At 61.3% G+C, this 16,488-nt stretch overlaps 1 protein-coding gene across 1 annotated transcript; it reads right to left on the bottom strand.

Moving 5' to 3' along the window:
• Positions 1–3,570: 3,570 nt before the first annotated feature.
• Positions 3,571–14,632, bottom strand: AIRE (autoimmune regulator). The gene is made up of 14 exons (XM_054712862.1): positions 14,483–14,632; positions 13,727–13,901; positions 13,315–13,470; positions 12,882–12,956; positions 12,156–12,269; positions 10,934–11,076; positions 10,741–10,821; positions 9,679–9,794; positions 8,521–8,628; positions 7,819–7,993; positions 7,017–7,135; positions 6,795–6,897; positions 4,195–4,263; positions 3,571–3,651 (listed from the first exon to the last, which is right to left on the bottom strand). The coding sequence occupies exons 1-14, from the start codon at positions 14,630–14,632 to the stop codon at positions 3,571–3,573; spliced, it is 1,665 nt and encodes a 554-aa protein (XP_054568837.1).
• Positions 14,633–16,488: the final 1,856 nt, after the last annotated feature.

The following is a 16,488-nucleotide window of genomic DNA, read 5'->3' as shown; positions in this document are numbered from 1 at the left end:
GTGGGACCAGGCGATTACCCACCAGCTTGGAGTCAGGGTGCAGGTGGGCCGCTGGGGTGAGCAGAGCAGCCTTTTCCACACTGAGCAGCCTGTGCCTGGGAGCCCTGGGAGCCACCTGGGGGAATTAACGATGTACAGCCTCTCAAACTGTCCTCGGGGCACCAAGTCCACGGTCACGCGCCGGGAGCTCCAGTTTCAGGGCGGCATGTGAGGGTGCATTCAGCCCCGTTCAGGTAACGAGCCGAGAGCCAGGCCTGCCCGCCGCCTTGAGCATCGCTGTGTCTGAAATACTGTCTTTTCCTGAGCCCACTGGGCACGTCCACCTGGACCAGGTCCTTCGCCTGATTCTTAGCAATGACCCCACATCAGCCAGTCCCTCTGAGTCTCCAAACGGGACCAGGTGCTGTGGGGCAGGGGCCCAGCACAAAGGGCAATTCATAAACTGTTCATCATTTCAAAAACAGTGACAGCTGAGCCTCCAACCTGTCAACGGGCCCTCACACTTTGAAGGCTGTCTCCTAAAGAGAAGCTAAATTTGAGGAAGTAGCCCTGGGCCATCAATGGGAGCACGGAGCTCCCTGGGGACGGCCTCCATGGACTTGTCTGAGAGGGGTTCTGATGAAGCTGGGGTGTCCAGTGCCCTGAGACCCACCCGGTGAGACCCAATTGTGCCAGGGCCGCACTGGGCTGAGGAGAGGGCCGGACCCAGCAACAGAGGATTTCCCGGTGAGGCTGCCCTGGGGGAGTGTGGACGCTGATGGGCAGGGAGTCCGTGGCATCTGGGTTGCCCTGGTCAGCTCCCCAACATGCACCCCACTGCTACGATCCCCACTATGCCATACCCACTGGCCTCTGCAACCTTCACCCAGCCTGGTTCACTCTGGGGGTGGGTGCAGGGCTCAGCAGTGCTGGGATCTCAGGTGGGCAGGCCCCTGTGAGATGGGGAGGGCTCCCCACTCCACTCCCTCCTCCCCTGCTCTGGGTGAGTGAGCCTGTGCCTGCTGTGGCTGCTCCCTCCCAATCCTCCTGTCTGGACCTTTAGGGACAAAAATAGGATATTGGGGACTAGCTATGGTTATGGGAAATATTAATCATGCTCTGTTAACCATGACTGCATTGTGTTGGTTAAAGAAAGGGCATTCTGACCTGGCTGGGAGGTGTACGCCACCCCCCTCACTCCACCCCCACTCTCTGATGTGGGAGATAACCTTGGACCTTCCAGTCAACCTTGGACCTGCCAGTCAACTTTGGAATGTGGTCCATTCTCATTCAAGAGCTGCCTTTTATCATGGAAAGATTAACAATCTTGTTGTCCAAACAATGGAGTCCCACATTGCCTGCATACCCAGGCCTGCAGTCCTTACTTCCCCATTCCTGCAATCCCTACTTCCCCGTGTAATCCTCGTCCTACCCTATGTACCCGGCTGGCTTATGGGGGCTGCAGAGAAGGTTTTCGTGGATGCCCTCCTGCTCTCCCATGCTGCCGGCAGAATTGGAATAAACACTCATATATGCTTCAACCCTGTCTCTGCTTAATTGGCTCAAGTCGTGACAGGCAGCGCGGACCCATTGACTGTCTGGTTACAGTCCTTCCCTTGTCGGTGTCTCTCCTTGTCCAGGACCCAGCCTCCAAGCTGGGACACTCCTAGTGCATTCACGGCTCCTTCATCCACTCCTGGCATTGCTGTCCCATTGCTGTCTGTCCCATCGCTGCCTGCCTGACCCAGACTGGAACAGCTGCTCAACCAAGAGGTATGGGGCACTTACCCCACGCTGGTGGGAGTCAGGACCCCTCCAGGGCTAAATAGACCCTAAACATGAGCTGTTCTAGGGGGGGGGGCCTGCCCGTACCTCGCCCCACCCTGCAGGTGCTCCTAAGGAGCCCGTGTATAGGCAAAGATGGGTCCCCAGAGGGGCTGTGTGAGCCAGCCAGACCCAGAGAGGCCGAGGGCTGTGAGTCTTGACTGGGACCCCTATTCCTGCTGTCACTCCCTGCCTGGGCCTCCCTGGGTGGGAACAAAAGCCATGTCCCACGTCAGCACAAGACCTAGCTTTGCTGCCCACTCACAGGGACGCCTGTGGCCGCTTCCCTTCCTCCCAGCCTCTGTCCCCCATCTGGGCCTTCTGTCATGGGTTCCTGCGGTGAGGGAGCTATGACAGCCCTGCCATCCCCCTCCACCAACACTGACCCAACAGCTGTGCCAGGCCCTGGGGACATGGCCAAGAACCAGGCAGGGCCCCAGGGCCCCCAGCTCCCCCCGCTGCAGTTCTGGGAGACAGACACAGCTAGGAAGAAGCCGACCAATCCAGAAGCCGGCTTCAGACCGTGGCAGTGGCCATGGAAAATAAGGGCAGAGGGGCTGGAAGCTCCATCAGGGAGCCTTCCGAAGCCACCTGGTCCTTTAGGGCCCCTGCTCCGAGGCTCCTGGAGCTCAGTCCGCACTCCGGCCCGGACCCCACTCTCCCCAGGGCTTCCTCCCAGAAACCTGAGGCCTGCTGTATTTGCCTGCCCCACTGACCTTCCCTGTCATTCACTTACTGCTTGGCCTAAGGGCTGGGGTGGGGCTCTCACATGACTTGTTTATAGCTGGGTGTGACTCAGTCAAGTGTGCCCCAATCACATGACCTCCGATTGGTTGCACGGACACACTGGCCCCTCCACTGGCATGCTTCTACCCTCTGACCCCAGTCCTGCCTCTGTACCACAGCAGTTACCCCATGTGAGGCCACCTTCCTCTTGTATGTGGTCCATCCCTCCACTGGAATATCCCACGGCTGGAAAAATGCTCGGTGCATAGAAAATCTACAAGGAAGGGTTCTTGAATGAATGGATGAATGATTGAATGAGTGAGTAAATAACTGAATGCATGAGGTGGCATTGGAGCTGAGCTCTCAATGCTGAGAAAACAGACTGCAAAGCATCAAGGGAAGGAAATCTGAGCAGAGGGAGCAGCCCAGCAAAGGCCCTGGGGTGGATGAGATTGGCCCCTCAGAAACAGAGGCAAGCAGGAGCACGGTTCGGGCCGAGACAGAGGTGGGCGGGACCAGGCCCAACGTGGAACCTGGACTTTCCTCCCGGGCCAAAGGCAGCACCGGGGCGCTGCCGGCAGAGGGCAGCGTGGAGCTGCTCGCTTCTCCCTTTGATTCCTGCTCACCGGCATTCTCTTCCCCTTTCCGTGAGTTTCCAGCCAGCCAGCTCCACCTACACTTCAGGCACCAGAAACACAGGGGTTCGGACCCCCGAAATAAACACACCCCATCCACTGGAGAACATGTTAAAACCACACAGACGTGACTTTAATTGTAGTGCACATGATGCTTCGTGTTTACAAAGACGGTTATGTTTGTAAGCGGCATTGACAATCCTTGGAACTTGTCCGTTCCTCTCGGCTCTAACCTGGACAGGACAGCTCCAGGGTTGAGGGGGCTTGTCCCTCTGTCCCTCTCAGAGCAGAGTCACCGTGGGCACAAGCAAGTGGGCACTCACAGGTCCACTGATGCAGGGCTGGGAAGGTCCGATCTCCCTCGGCCCCTTCCCCTCCCATGCTTCGAGGCTTGGGCCCTCCTGGATCAGGAAGGGAAGGTGGGCACCTCGGCCAGCGGGCGGGACATGCTCTGGATGGCCCACTGCAGGATGCCGTCGAAGGAGTGCTGCCGGACAGAGCAGAACCAGCGCACTGGGACCCGGCCAGAACCTCCCAGGAAAGGTATGCCCGCCCCGCCCACATCTGGCCCCCTGGGATAGGGGAATGGCCAGAGGTGTTGACCTCCTGTCCAAAGAAGATGAGGCCCCTAAAAGCCACATTTTCTTCCCAGCAAACCTAGCTGCTCATCTTCAGCAGAGAGGCCTGGGTCCGGAAGAGGAGGGAGAGAGCCACAAACAGCAGAGCTCCTGGGCCCCCACCCACCCTGGGGAAAGGCATGGCCTCCAAGTCAGGTTCTGCAACCCCCCACATCTGGGCACCAGGACCTGCAAGCCAGCTAGAAGGGGGAGCAGCTCAGGGTCCCCTTGTTGCGTTTGTGTGCTCACGTGCATAGAGGGGTCAGGGCCATGCTGGAGCATGTTGCCCTGGGGTGCTCGGAGGGCCCAGAGCCGGGACTCCTTGCCCCTCCTGTGGCTCGGGTGCTGGCTGGCTTGTGGGTGGGGGTTAGGGGAAGCAGTAAGGACAAGGTGGAGGCCAGGTGATGTGTTACCTCGCTCAGGAGGGACTCCAGGTCATCCCTGTGCAGAACGGGCTCGTGACCAGTAGAATTGTCCCCTGTCTGGAACCCAGGAAAGGGAGGTCACCCCAATTTCCACACCCCAGTTAGGAACATCCCCATGGAAACAGAACTCCCTGCAGAGGCATCAGGGGCTGGGGGTGGGTGGCAGGTGCTGGGGGGGGGAGTGCGGGGGGGGGCTGAAAACTGAATTCTAACACCCAGCTCCTTCTGGAGGCAGTGGGCACAGGTAGGGTGGACGTGAGTGAGCTGGGAGCTGCCTGCCCCAAGCCCCCAGATGTTCCTGCCTCCACACGCTGCGTGTGGCCCTCTGGGGAATGTGAGGTGACTTCTTAGAGAACCCCATCACTGATGGAAAACTGAAGTCCAGAGAGGAAAGTGCCTGGTCTAAGGCCAGCCAGCCATGCCCCTGGCAAAGGTGAGGGAATGAGGTTCCGGCCAGAAGTCCCTACTGACGGGGAACCAAGTGAAAACGCCCGGCTTGTAGCTCAGAACAGGAACTGCCAGCATTCCCCCTGGGTGGGTCTGATAAACAGGCCCAAGCCCCAAGGTGTGCAGGAGCTTTCAGGAAATGGTCTGGGGCCACGGGAGCTGCAACCTTTGACTCCAAAATGGCATGACATTTTACATCACAATGAAAAGAAACCGGCCTTTGCTGTTAAGAGGAAAGAAACCAGGTCTCAATAAAGGAAGCATATTCTGGAGGGAGGCGTCCCCTCCTGGGAGACCTACCCCCCAAGGCTGCCTGGAGGCAGTGAGCTGGCTTGGGCACACCCTGTGCAGATGGGTGGGGACAGGCAGCTGTGAGCCCTGCCAGGTGGTCCCAAGAGTCCCTTCCTGGGCAGGCCGGGATGTTGTATGGGCCCCTGGGGCCCCCAAAGATCCCTCCAGGCCAGGGATGTGGTCAGGGAGGCCTCTGCATAGGGCAGCTAGGGCAGGAGGCGCCACCCTCTGGGGGCTCCTGACTGGGGGACAACGGGACCCCCAGATTCTGAGGGAGCCCCAGACGACTGCTGCTCAGCTGCTGGGGCCTTGGCTGCATCTCCTGGACAAATGAGGATGGAGAGAGTTACTTCTCCCCACGGACTCCTGGCTGCAGGATGGGGCTGGGAAGGGTCCCAACCCAGGGCTGCTGGAAGAGTGGGGTGTGCATGGAAATGGGGTTCTATGGAAAGTTCCTCACATGGGCGATCTGATCATCAACTCCTACCTAACCTGGCAGGTCAGAGGCATAGAGCTCCTTTAGTAAAAGGCATTTCTTTGCCTTAAACCAGTGGTCGGCAAACTCATTAGTCAACAGAGCCAAATATCAACAGTACAACAATTGAAATTTCTTTGGAGAGCCACATTTTTTAAACTTAAACTTCTTCTAACGCCACTTCTTCAAAATAGACTCGCCCAGGCCGTGGTATTTTGTGGAAGAGCCACATTCAAGGGGCCAAAGAGCCGCATGTGGCTCGCGAGCCGCAGTTTGCCGACCACGGCCTTAAACCAACCCCATCCATCGTTTCTGTGCATCTAGTTAACAAGCCTCTGAAATGCCCCGTCAGACTCCTCCTTCTAAAGTGTGACCCTCTGGACAGCACACAGTCTTAACTCTCCTGTATCCCACCCGGGGCCTTGCTTTTGCCACCTCCACCCCGTCTTCCCTGTGGTCCCTCCTTAACCTCAGTGCAGAGAAGAAACTGCAAACTTTATTCTGGGGAGCATTTTCTCCGTCTGTTGAGAGCTTGCTCCCAGGCTTATCCTGTTTTGAGCCAGATAAATTTTTATAAGGTCTCTACAGCCCTAGCTGGTCTGGCATAGTGGATAGAGCGTCGGCCTGTGGACTGAAGAGTCCAGGTTCAAGTCTGGTCAGGGGCACATGCCTGGGTTGTGGACTCGATCCCCAGGGTGGGGTGTGCTTTTAAAAAATTTAAAAATGCTTTTTTTTAAAAAATGCTCTAGCCAGGCCCGTATGGCTCAGTGGTTGAACATCGACCTATAAACCAGGAGGTCCGGGTTTGATTCTGGTCAGGGCACATGCGGGGGGGTTTAGGGCTCCACCCCCAGTGTGGAGTGTGCAGGAGGCAGCCAATCAGTGGTTCTCTCTTATCATTGATGTTTTCTCTCTCTCCCTCTCCCTTCCTCTCTGCAATCAATAAAAATATATATTTTTAAAAAATGCTCAACAAGTTTGGACTTCCTTTGTGGAGGCGGGGGTGGTTCATCCTACATCATCCCGTGTGCATGCTCACCCCACCGTGGGGTCTCCTTTCCGCTCGCCCTTCACCCATCCCGCCCCTCACCCCATCCCACCGGGCACTCCCGGGCTGGGGGAAGGGCACGGGGGCCAGGGGAGCTCTGGGCACAGACGTGATCCAACCTGGGACCATTGCTTAGGCGGGCTTCCTTTTCAAATAGATTTAAATTACCAAAAGGAGTCTCTTGAAACAAAACCATTGCATAGAAATAAGGAACCCGTGTTGAGGGGTGTGATGAAAACCCGCGAAATTGGCGCCAGAGCTTCCCCAGATGCGCTTCCTTCACCTCTCAACCCCGCGGGGCCCCCTCCCCCCACGGGGGGCACTCACCTTGGCAGGCCCGGGAGCCGGGCGGGCAGGGCTCGGGGCGGGCGCCCCCTCCCCGGGGGCCGGGCCGGGGTCTCCGGAGCAGGACCTGCAGCGCAGGACGGCTCTGCGCAGAGCGGAGGACAGGCTGCGGGGCTGCCCGGGCTCGGCCGGGGGTTGTGGGGTGTAGGAGGGACCCTCGCGGAGCCGCTGGGTGCGCCCCCACCCCCGGGCCATCGCACTCACCCTGGCCGGGCGCCGGCGGGGAAGTGGCAGAGCCAGTGGAAGGCGGCGGCGCAGTGCGCGCACCGCAGCGCGTCCGTGCCGTCCCCGCACACTCCGCACCGCGCGCCGGACGCCGGGCCCTGCGGGGCGGACGGCGCCGTGACGGCGGCCGGGAAGGCACGCTACCGATCCTGCACCCCCCCCCCCCAATCCCAGGGACCCCGCCGGGGCTGCACCGCGGGTGGGGCGCGCGCAGGGGAGGGGTGGTTTGGGGTCCCAGCCCCCGAGGGAGGGTGCCTTGCACCTTTGGGCTGCAGCCCGGAGAAACCAGGCGCCCCCACCTCGCTCCTCCTTGGTGGGCCTGGGCCCCCTTCCGGGCTGCAGGGGTCTCCGAAATGGCACTCTCCAAAAGAGGCATGAAGAGCTGGGGTACATGGGGACTCCCCAAAATGCCATCCCAGCCCCTTTTATTGTCCAGCCTCTTTTAGGGCTGGGTGTTTCAGGAACAATAAGGATGCCTCGCCCCGGAAGGAATCCCTCCGGGAATCCTCTCCCCTAGCCCCTCCAGAGCCCCACCCCCAGTTCTGGGTGCTCTCCCACAGCACCCACCTCCTATGCCTCCTTCCAGCTTCATCCCACCCGCCCTCCCCATGGTCAATCAGGCTGCTCCTGGCAGAGCCCCTCACCCCCCCTCCCCAGCCCTGACTCCTAACCCCCTTAGACTCCTGCCCACTTTCCCCTCCACTTTCCCCTGTGAGTCACTTTCCTGCGGCCCTGAGCACCCTCAAGGCAACACCAGACCCCAGGGCCCTCGCCCCCTCACCTGCTGCCCCTCAGGGCCCACACTGAGTAGGGGGCGAAGTGCGGAGGGGTCCAGGATGGGCAGCGGGGGGCCCGACGGTGGGTTCAGCAGGTGCTTGTAGGCAACAGCAGTGTCCATACCAGCGGGGGGCTCCCTGAGCGGTCCCTTCACCTCCTCTCCTGAGGACCGCAGTCCCAGGATGACCTGGAACCAGGGGCTCGGGGCTCAGAGGGGCTGCAGGGACCTGCCCAGCACCACCCAGGGCGTCAGTGACTGCTGGGAACTGGGGCTGGTGTGGAAGCAATGCCACGTGGGTCAGAAAGGCCGGGGCGCGGTCCCAGCTCTGTGGTCCTCTACCCTTCACCCTTGCCCCATCTGAAGATGGGGTGCCCAGAGGCCTCGGGGACTGTCGAGGTAAACACTCCATCTACATCCAGGCCTGTGTCATATCCTTCATGTCTTTGCTGCATCAGACACGAAACCATTTTGGGGTGAACATTATCAGGGGTCAAAGCACATCCCTTGTGTTGGGCTGACAGAGCCGAGGCACCCCAGTTCAAGCACTGAGAAATGGGGCCACTGTAAGGGCAGCGGCCCAGTAGCTGGCACCCCTCAGGCCCTGCTATAGACAGTTGAATGGATGTGGCCAGGCCAGGGTGGGGGCACGTGGTTCAGCGGCTGGGCAGGCCCGACCCCAGGAGTGGCCCGCGGGCAGGGCCTCCAGGAGGACAAGGGCCTGTGCTTACCGGGGTCTCCGCAGGCGGCTCCTTGGCCCCTGGCAGGTCTGGCTGGGCTCCTCCCTGGAGGCAGCTGGAGCACCTCCAAGTACCACTGTTCGCGTTGTCACCGGCCGGAGGCGTGCAGAGCAAGGCAGAGGCTTGGCAGCTTCCCAACCCCAAAACTCAGGGAGGCCTGGGGGCTCCTCCAAGTCACCCTTCCCTTTCACAGATGGGGAAACCGAGGCAGGAAGTGGGCAGAGCCACAGTGGAAGGGCCCGCCCAGCCAGTCATCACGAGAGCCAAGGATGCCCAATATTTGCCTCTGGTGGGATGGACCTCCCCAACAAGATCAGTGTCCCCGTGGTGCTTCTCGAATGAGCCCCAAGATGCCCAGCACCCACACCTGCAGCCGCCTGTGCCTGCTCTCAGGGGCTTGGCCTGCAGGTGGGGCCTCCCGGGGCTGGTGTTTATACGCTGGCCCCACCACGTGGTTAAGGGCAGGAAGGAAGAGAATGGAAGAATGACGGACAGTCAGTGTCCGGGGTGGGGCAGCTGGACAGTGACCTGGGCTGAGCCCCCTTGTTTTAGTGCAGAGGCAGCTGAAGCTCAGAGAGATGTGACCTGGTCAAGGTCACATGGCGAGCAGGGGCAGAGCGGGGGCTACAACTCCTCCTAGGCCCTCCCCGCAGACCACCATGACCTGTGATCACGGGTGGTAGAGGGCAAGGCTCTCCTGGTGGCTGGGGAGGGTGCACCAGGAGGTAGACCAGCCCTTGGGGTGCAGCTTTGTGGCCCGACTTCACCTGGGGGTGGAGGGGTCAGCTGCTTGTGGGGGTTTGCCCGGGAGTGTGGAGTGAGATGGGACAGGCTGGCCACTCTTTGCTTCCGGCATCCATTCTGCTTCACCACCCTCAGCGCCCTGCTGGCCAGGCTGGCCAGACTGGGGACAGTGTGAGGGAGGGGGAGGGGGAGCAGCCCAGGGCCCAGCCCCCACTGCCCAGTGACCTGAGCCAAGGCCACCCTGAAGGGGGGCCTCACTCCCCACCCGTGGAACCGAGAGACATCTGGGAGGCCTCCCACTCAGGGGCAGTGGGTGGAGGTGGCTGTGAAGTCAGGTGGGGGTGGACGGGTGCTGCGGAGGTGACCAGCATGCCGGGCTCACCTGGGGATCTCCTGGAGCGGTGGGGACAGGCAGGCCAGGTGGAAGGCTCGGGGGCAGCCGTCACAGCAGATGAGCTCCCCGCCGTCCCGGCACACGGCACACTCATCCTCGTTCTTCTGACCAGAAAGAGACCACATCCTCTGGTGGACAGGGGGTGGGCCCAGCCTCCCCCAGAACGGCTGCACTGCAGGTTCCCCAGGGGCACCCCGGTCCCCTGGCCCGCTCCGCTGCTGGCCAGTGCCTGCTCCCCGGGCCTGCTCACGACCCCTTCCATCTCTGAGACTCTAGTCCCTGCACACCCGCCACGTCCATCTCTCTTGGGAAGAACCTTTAGAAAGCGGGTTTCTCCCAGGCACCTGTGCTCTAGGTGGTCCCAGCCTGCACGCCCACCCCCATGCTGCCCCTTCCTCACAGGGCAAGGAGGGGTAGGCCCAGAGGTGTTCCTGTTCGCCCCGGGCACCTGATGTCCCCTCTACCTGAGGCCTCCAGTCTGCTTGTGCCCTTGCCTGCATGTACCCATGATGCCCTCCTGGATGCCACCTCCTCCAAAAGCCCCCTGAATTCCAGGCTGGCAGCCATGCACAGCAATGTGCACACTCATTGTAACAATCCTCCCAGACCTGCCAGCCAAGAGCGGGCATGGGTCCTGCTGGATCCTGGGGCCCAGACAGGGCCTGGTGTGGAGGGGTCGGGATCTGGGACTCGTTCTGCCTCAGTAAGAAACGCTGCCGGGAGCCCAAATGTGTGCTTGGCACTAGGGCTCCTGGCTCCCAGTAGGGGCAACCACCATCCACGGGCCCGTTTTGAGGCGAGGGGCAGCTGGCATCTGGACCAAACATTTTAAAAGCCCGGCAGGTCTCACTTTCTCTGACTTACTTGAATTTTTATAATTGTGTGTTATCAGAAAAAAGATACTATTGAAAAAAAGAGTTCCCCCTGTGAACAGGGGCATTAGCCTGTCCTGCAGTCACTGAGTGAGTTGCCCTGGACAAGTGGCAAGCCCTGGCGTCATGGGGATGAGGGCACCCCCCCCCCCCCCCCCCCCCCACGTCTGGGAGTTACCTGGTGGAGCTGGGGCTCACTGGGGAGGGGAAGGGGGGCCGGGACCCTGTCCTGCTGGCCTGCTCTAGGGTCCTCTCCAGCCTGCCAGGGAGAAGACAGGGTCACCAACAGGGGAGACAGTCAGGGCGGGGAGCCCCCGCAGCCACTGTGTGTACTGGAGGTGGGAACCAAGTGGCTGTCGGGCAGCGCTTACAGGGGCAGCAACCTGGGGACCCTTTGCTCGGACCAGGGTCTTCAGGCCGCTGCCGCTGCGGGCTTTGCTCTTCCCCCCGCCGGGGTCTTCAAACTTGCTGGGAGTGTAAACACCGCCAACCTGGATGCACTTCTGGGTGCCACCTGGGAGGAGATGCTGACTGGCCCGGCTGCCTGCCCAGGTGGCCCCGCTCAGCGGCATGCAGGCCCCGGCCAGCGGCCAGCAGGTGGCAGAGAGGCCGGGAGCTCTGCAGCCGGATGCTCCTTCTCCCCCACCTGCCCCAGTCGGGAGGGTTCTCTGCTGGGAACTGTATTGTGTGTCCCCCAAATCCATGTCCTGGGAATGTGGGTATGGGACCTTATTTGAATGTAGGGTCTTCGCAGATGTAATTAGTTAAAATGGGCTTGCACTGGATCCTGTGTCCAGTGACTGGTGTCCTTGTGAGAAGAGGAGAGGACGCAGAGAGACAGGGAGGAGGGCCCATGACCATGGAGGCGGAGGCTAGAGTGACTAGACGCCAAGCCAGGGAACCAGGGAACCAGGGAACCAGGGAACCAGGGAACCAGGGAACCAGGGAACGAGGATCTGGGAGAGGCAGGACGGCTTCTGCCCTCGAGCCTCCTCGAGAGTGGCTTTGCAGACAGGAAAGTTTGGAATTTCTGTTGCTTGACGCCACCCAGTTAGCGGTAATGCGGCATAACAGCCCCGAGAAACTACTGCCGGGTCCTGGGTCCTCCCCGGTGAGAGACCAGGGCCTCCAGCAGCCCCGAGGGGCCAGCTGCGCCTGGCTGTCCTCTGTGTCCTCAGCTGGTGCCCAGCACAGCGGACGGAGTAAGGAGGTGCAGAGAGGGGGTGCTGCAGGCTGTCCTGCAAGAGAGCAGCCCCTCCCCGGAGGTCTGAGCAGCACAGGCCTCCCACAGACCTCAGACTTACAAGCTGAGGACGTTCAAGGACGTGAGCCCGTGATCCTGAAGAGGCCCGTCCGAGTGGAGGGAGGTGATCCAGGGTGTGGCCCTGGACCGCTGGCCTCGCAGAAGTTCCCTGGCCTGCTTGTTCAGGAGTTCCTCCCCTTCCCCCTATCTCGGGGAGCCCTCGTGCCTCCCACCCTTCCAAAGCCAGAACCACTCGGGGGACGCTGGCTGCCTTGTCCACGGTCCTGCCTGCTCTGGGGCCACCGGAGAGTTAAGGGGGGACGTGGATCTCAGGGGCCAGCACCGTCTACCTGACTCAAACACCTGCTGGATGAGGATCCCCTCCACAGCCCCGCAGGCTCCTGGGACATCCCCAGACGACACAGCCACGGCTCTCTGGACCGAAGCGGACATAGTCTGAATTCCTGGGGAAGGGAGCACCAGGCGGGGGTCACCCATTGGGAAGATGGCCCCTGAGCACCGCCTCCATGCGGGCAGTCGGGAGCAAGAGGCACCCGGGCGGCAGAATCCTTCTCTCCTTCCGCTCAGGGCAGGCCTTGGAGGGGGCCCAGCCCCTCCACACACACACACAGCCCATGTGTCAGAGCAGAGACTGTGTGTGTGTGTGTGTGTGTGGGGTGTGGGTGTGTGTGTGTGCCAACTGGACATGGCAGGCAGGCAGGAATGATCAGGTTCCCCCGGAACATGGCCCTGGGTGGTGCTGGGAGGAAGGCATCAGGTGACCACAGAGGGTCTCGGGGCCCTGTGTCTTGGGGCAGATGGGACAGAAAAAGGCCAGCTGAATCCAGCCAAAGGACCAAGTACGCTTCTCTGGAGGAAGCAGAGGAGAGCTGCCCTGCAGGATGGGCACAGGAGGGGTAGCCCGAGGCGTGCCCTCTTTTCTGGGTGCGGCTTTGGGGTGAGATGCCATGGTTCCAGGTCCCAGGACGGGTCCTAGAGGACTGCCCCCTCCCCAGTCCACCTGCTGGACCCCCACACCCTGGCCCAGGAGCAGGGGGGGCCTTGGGCCTGCTCACCATTGCCCAGCGGGAGGCACTGTGGCTCTGCGCTGCTCTCCTGCTTCTTCAGGTGCTTGGCCTTCACCTGGGAGCCTGTGGGGGGAGCGGCGGCAGCCGGCCCTGCTCTCCACTCAGGGGCCGGTGGGCGGGCAGGGTGGAGCGCTCCGGTGAGCGGGGGTGGTCTTCCGGCTCCCAGGGGTCCCCTGGCTTTACAGGGCTCTGGTGTTCACATCAGTGAGAAGGACGTGCCACCCGCCTGCCCACTTCATGGGCACTGGGCCACCTCCAATGTGCCCACTGCACCTAGAGGGACCCTGCTGCCCCCCAGGCTGGCTTCTGCTGATCGGGTGGGACAGATGCTCCCAGAGCAGCTGGGGAGAAGGTGTGGTGGGGGCTGGGGTGCCGGCCTCTCAGGGGATCTATGGCCAGAACAGCTCTGCGGACTGCGTACCTGGGCTGGAGGTGCGCCTGGGAGACAGGGCTGCCGGCAGGGCGATCCTCGGCTCCTCCAGGGCCCTCCTCTTGGTGGGGGGTCTGGGCAGCGGCGCTGGGGCCTTGGGGCCGGCCGGGGGCTTCCTCCCCTTCCGGGGCTGGCTGAGGTCCACATCTGCAGGGCACGGGCAGAGGCGGGGCCAGGCCTCAAGCCCAGAACTGACCTCTGGGCAAGGTGGGCGAGGCCTGGGCCTTTGCCTCCTGGAACTCAGGGCTGTTCTGGGTGATGTCCAGAGTCTCCCTAACACCCCCCCGCCCAACTTCTTCCCACTTACAGTCCCACTGGGGCTCAGCAACATGACTCCAGGCACCTCAGCCCCCCAGCCAGGGAGGCTGGCCCGCAGGCCCCCCGGCCCCCAGCCAGGCCCCACCTTTGGGGAAGCTGTCCAGGACTGGCTGCAGCCGGGCGTATCTCTCCAGGTTGTAGTCCTTGAAGAGGACCCTCCAGAAGTCCAGGATGACGGCGGCGTCTTGGGTCAGGAGCCAGGAGAGGAGCGCGTGGAAGGCCTGCGGGCAGCCCTCCTTCTCCTTCAGACGCAGTGTCTCCTGAGGCGAGAGCGGGGAGTGGGGGCCCTTCTGTGCTCCCCCAGTCCCCGCTCCTCCCGCCTCCACTGTGGGCCTAGAGGGCGGATGCCAACCCAGAGGAGTCTGCGGGAGGCCTGGGCACCAGCTGGTTCCCTGGCTGGGGGCGGGCTTGAGGATGGCATGGGATGCTGGTGTGAGGGGGGGCTACTTGGCAGTCATCTTAGGGGACCCTGCCCCTGGCTTGGACATAGGCTCGGGGAGGGTTGGGAGGGGACTGGGGATCTGCGTTGGGGGCACATCTGGAATTTGCCCTGGAGACCGTCCCCCAGGCAGGTGGCTGGGGCTTGGAGAGGGCCAGGGCATGGGGGGCAGGGGCCAACCTCTAACTGGTCCTGGGGGCTGTCCATCTGGCTCGTGGGCGGGGCGTGGGGATGGTTGGGGGCCTTGAGAGTGGCGCTTAGAAGCGGGAGGGGCCGGGCGGATCCATCTGGGACTCCCCCCTCCCCCTCGCCCCTTCCCCCTCCTCCCCCCCCCCGCACTTACAGGCTCCTGGGCGGGGCTTGGGAAGTCTGGGGGGGTGTGGGGTCGGAGTTGGGGCTCACCTGGAACTTGTCCTCGGGGACCACGTCGTGGTCGGCCAGCGCGTGCAGCAGCGGGAAGGCGCTGTCCACGGCCACGGCGATCTCGGTGCGGTGCAGCCTCAGGAGGCGGCGCAGCGCAGCGTCCCCGCCGCCGCGGGCCTCGCCGGCCATCCTGTCGTCCGGGCGCGCGGACCTGGGGACCCCCTCTCCCCGTCTGGGGTCCCGCGGCCACGGGGTGCCGCCGGGCTTGTGGGGCGTCTGGGCCGTGTCTGCCTCCCGCTCTCCCAGCCTCGCCGGACACCTGGGCGGGCACCTCCCTCCGCGGGGCTGAGCGCTGCGGCCGCCGGGCCCCTGTTATACCGACCGACGCCCCGAGGAAAGAGCAAAGGCTGTGCTGCCCCGAAGCCAATCAGGGCCCGGGAGCTTCGGGGGGAGGGGGGGGGCAGGCCTGGAAACTTCCCTGTAACCGAGTCAGACGCGCCCCCCAGCCCCGCTCTGCACCTGCCCGCAGTCGGTTGGCCTTTCTTTTCTTGGCAAAGGAAGCTTCTAGATCAGCGCTCCCAGGCCCCAGTCCCCTCACTCACGTGGGCCCCTGTTCTCAGGAAAGCAAAGCCACTCATGTCACATCTAATGGCACTGCCAGGGTGCCCGGAACTGAGGCTTTCAGGGTGACCCTTGAGCATTGCCTCCAGCAGCTCAGCGCCCCTCTCGTCTGAGCATCCTCCTCCTCCAAGGTCACCCTGCACCCCACCCCAATTGGCTGAGGGACCCTTAGCCGCAACACAATGGTTCCAGGGGAATTAAAAAATGTCCTCACTTCACTTTTTTAAAGCCATGAACCCCTTGCAGGTGCACCTGTGCCCTCCAGCCGAGCCTGCCCCATGCGGGCGTCACCCAGCCACTTGGTTGGAGATTAGCAAAGAGACTCTTGTAGAATTCTGGACTTTCCGCCACGTGGGGGGTTCCCTGACAGCCCCTTCCTGCAGGTGGCCTGGAGCTGCCTGCAAGCGTGAGGGTGGCCTGGGTGACCCACAGAGGGGAGAGGAGCCTGGCCAGGGACTGGGTCACTGCCTTGTGGGGCTGAGCCTCAGTTTCTCCAGGAGGCACTGGGTGCAGCGACATGCCTGCTGCTTGGTAGGCCACCTCTAGGCCTCTGTCCTCCCCTGCAAGTTCCTCAGTAAGTTAGCATAGAGCTACCCTATGGCCCAGCAATTCCACTCCCAAGTGTACACCCCAAAGAATTGAAAGCATGTAAAAACATGTATATGCATGTTCACAGCAACACTATCACAACAGCCAAAAGGATATCTGTGTGTGTGTGTGTGTGTGTGCGTGTGCGTGTGCGTGTGCGGAGGGGGGAAACAACCCAAATGTCCATCACCAGGAGAACGGATAAGTAGAATGTGGTCCAACCATGCAATAGAATACATTCAGCCAAAGAAGAGACGAAATCCTAATACATGCTACAACATGGGTGAGCCCTGACACATGCTAAGTGAAACAAGTCGGACATGAAAGGTAACCTAGTATATGATTCCATTCTTATGAAATGCCCAGAAGAGGCAAATCCATAGAGAGAGAAAGCAGATTATTGGTTTCCAAGAGCTGGGGGGTGGGGAAAAGAGGGGGGCTGCTTAATAAGTATGGGGTTTCCATTGGGGTGATGAAAACATTTTGGAAATAGTAGTGATGGTTGCACAACATTGTGGAGTACCAATTGTTACTGAATTTTATTTATTTATTTTTTGTTTTGTTTTTTTAATTTCTTTATTGATTAAGGTGTCACATATTTGTCCTCATCCCCCAATTCCCATCCCCCACCACTCCCCACGGATGCCCCCACCCCCCTGTTGTCCTTAACCATTGGTTAGGCTCGTATGCATGCACACAAGTCCCTTGGTTGATCTCTCCCCCCTACCCCTACCCACCCCTACCCTCCCTCTGAGGCCTGACAGTCCGATCGATGCCTCCTTGTTTCTGGGTCTGTTTTTGTTCATCAGTCTATGTTGTTCATCATTTCCCCTAGA

This window comes from Eptesicus fuscus, chromosome 3 (assembly GCF_027574615.1).
Source record: "Eptesicus fuscus isolate TK198812 chromosome 3, DD_ASM_mEF_20220401, whole genome shotgun sequence".
NCBI classification, from domain to species: Eukaryota; Metazoa; Chordata; class Mammalia; order Chiroptera; family Vespertilionidae; genus Eptesicus; species Eptesicus fuscus.
The sequence above is the reverse complement of the archived record's forward strand: the minus strand, read 5'-3'. Positions and strand labels throughout refer to the sequence as shown.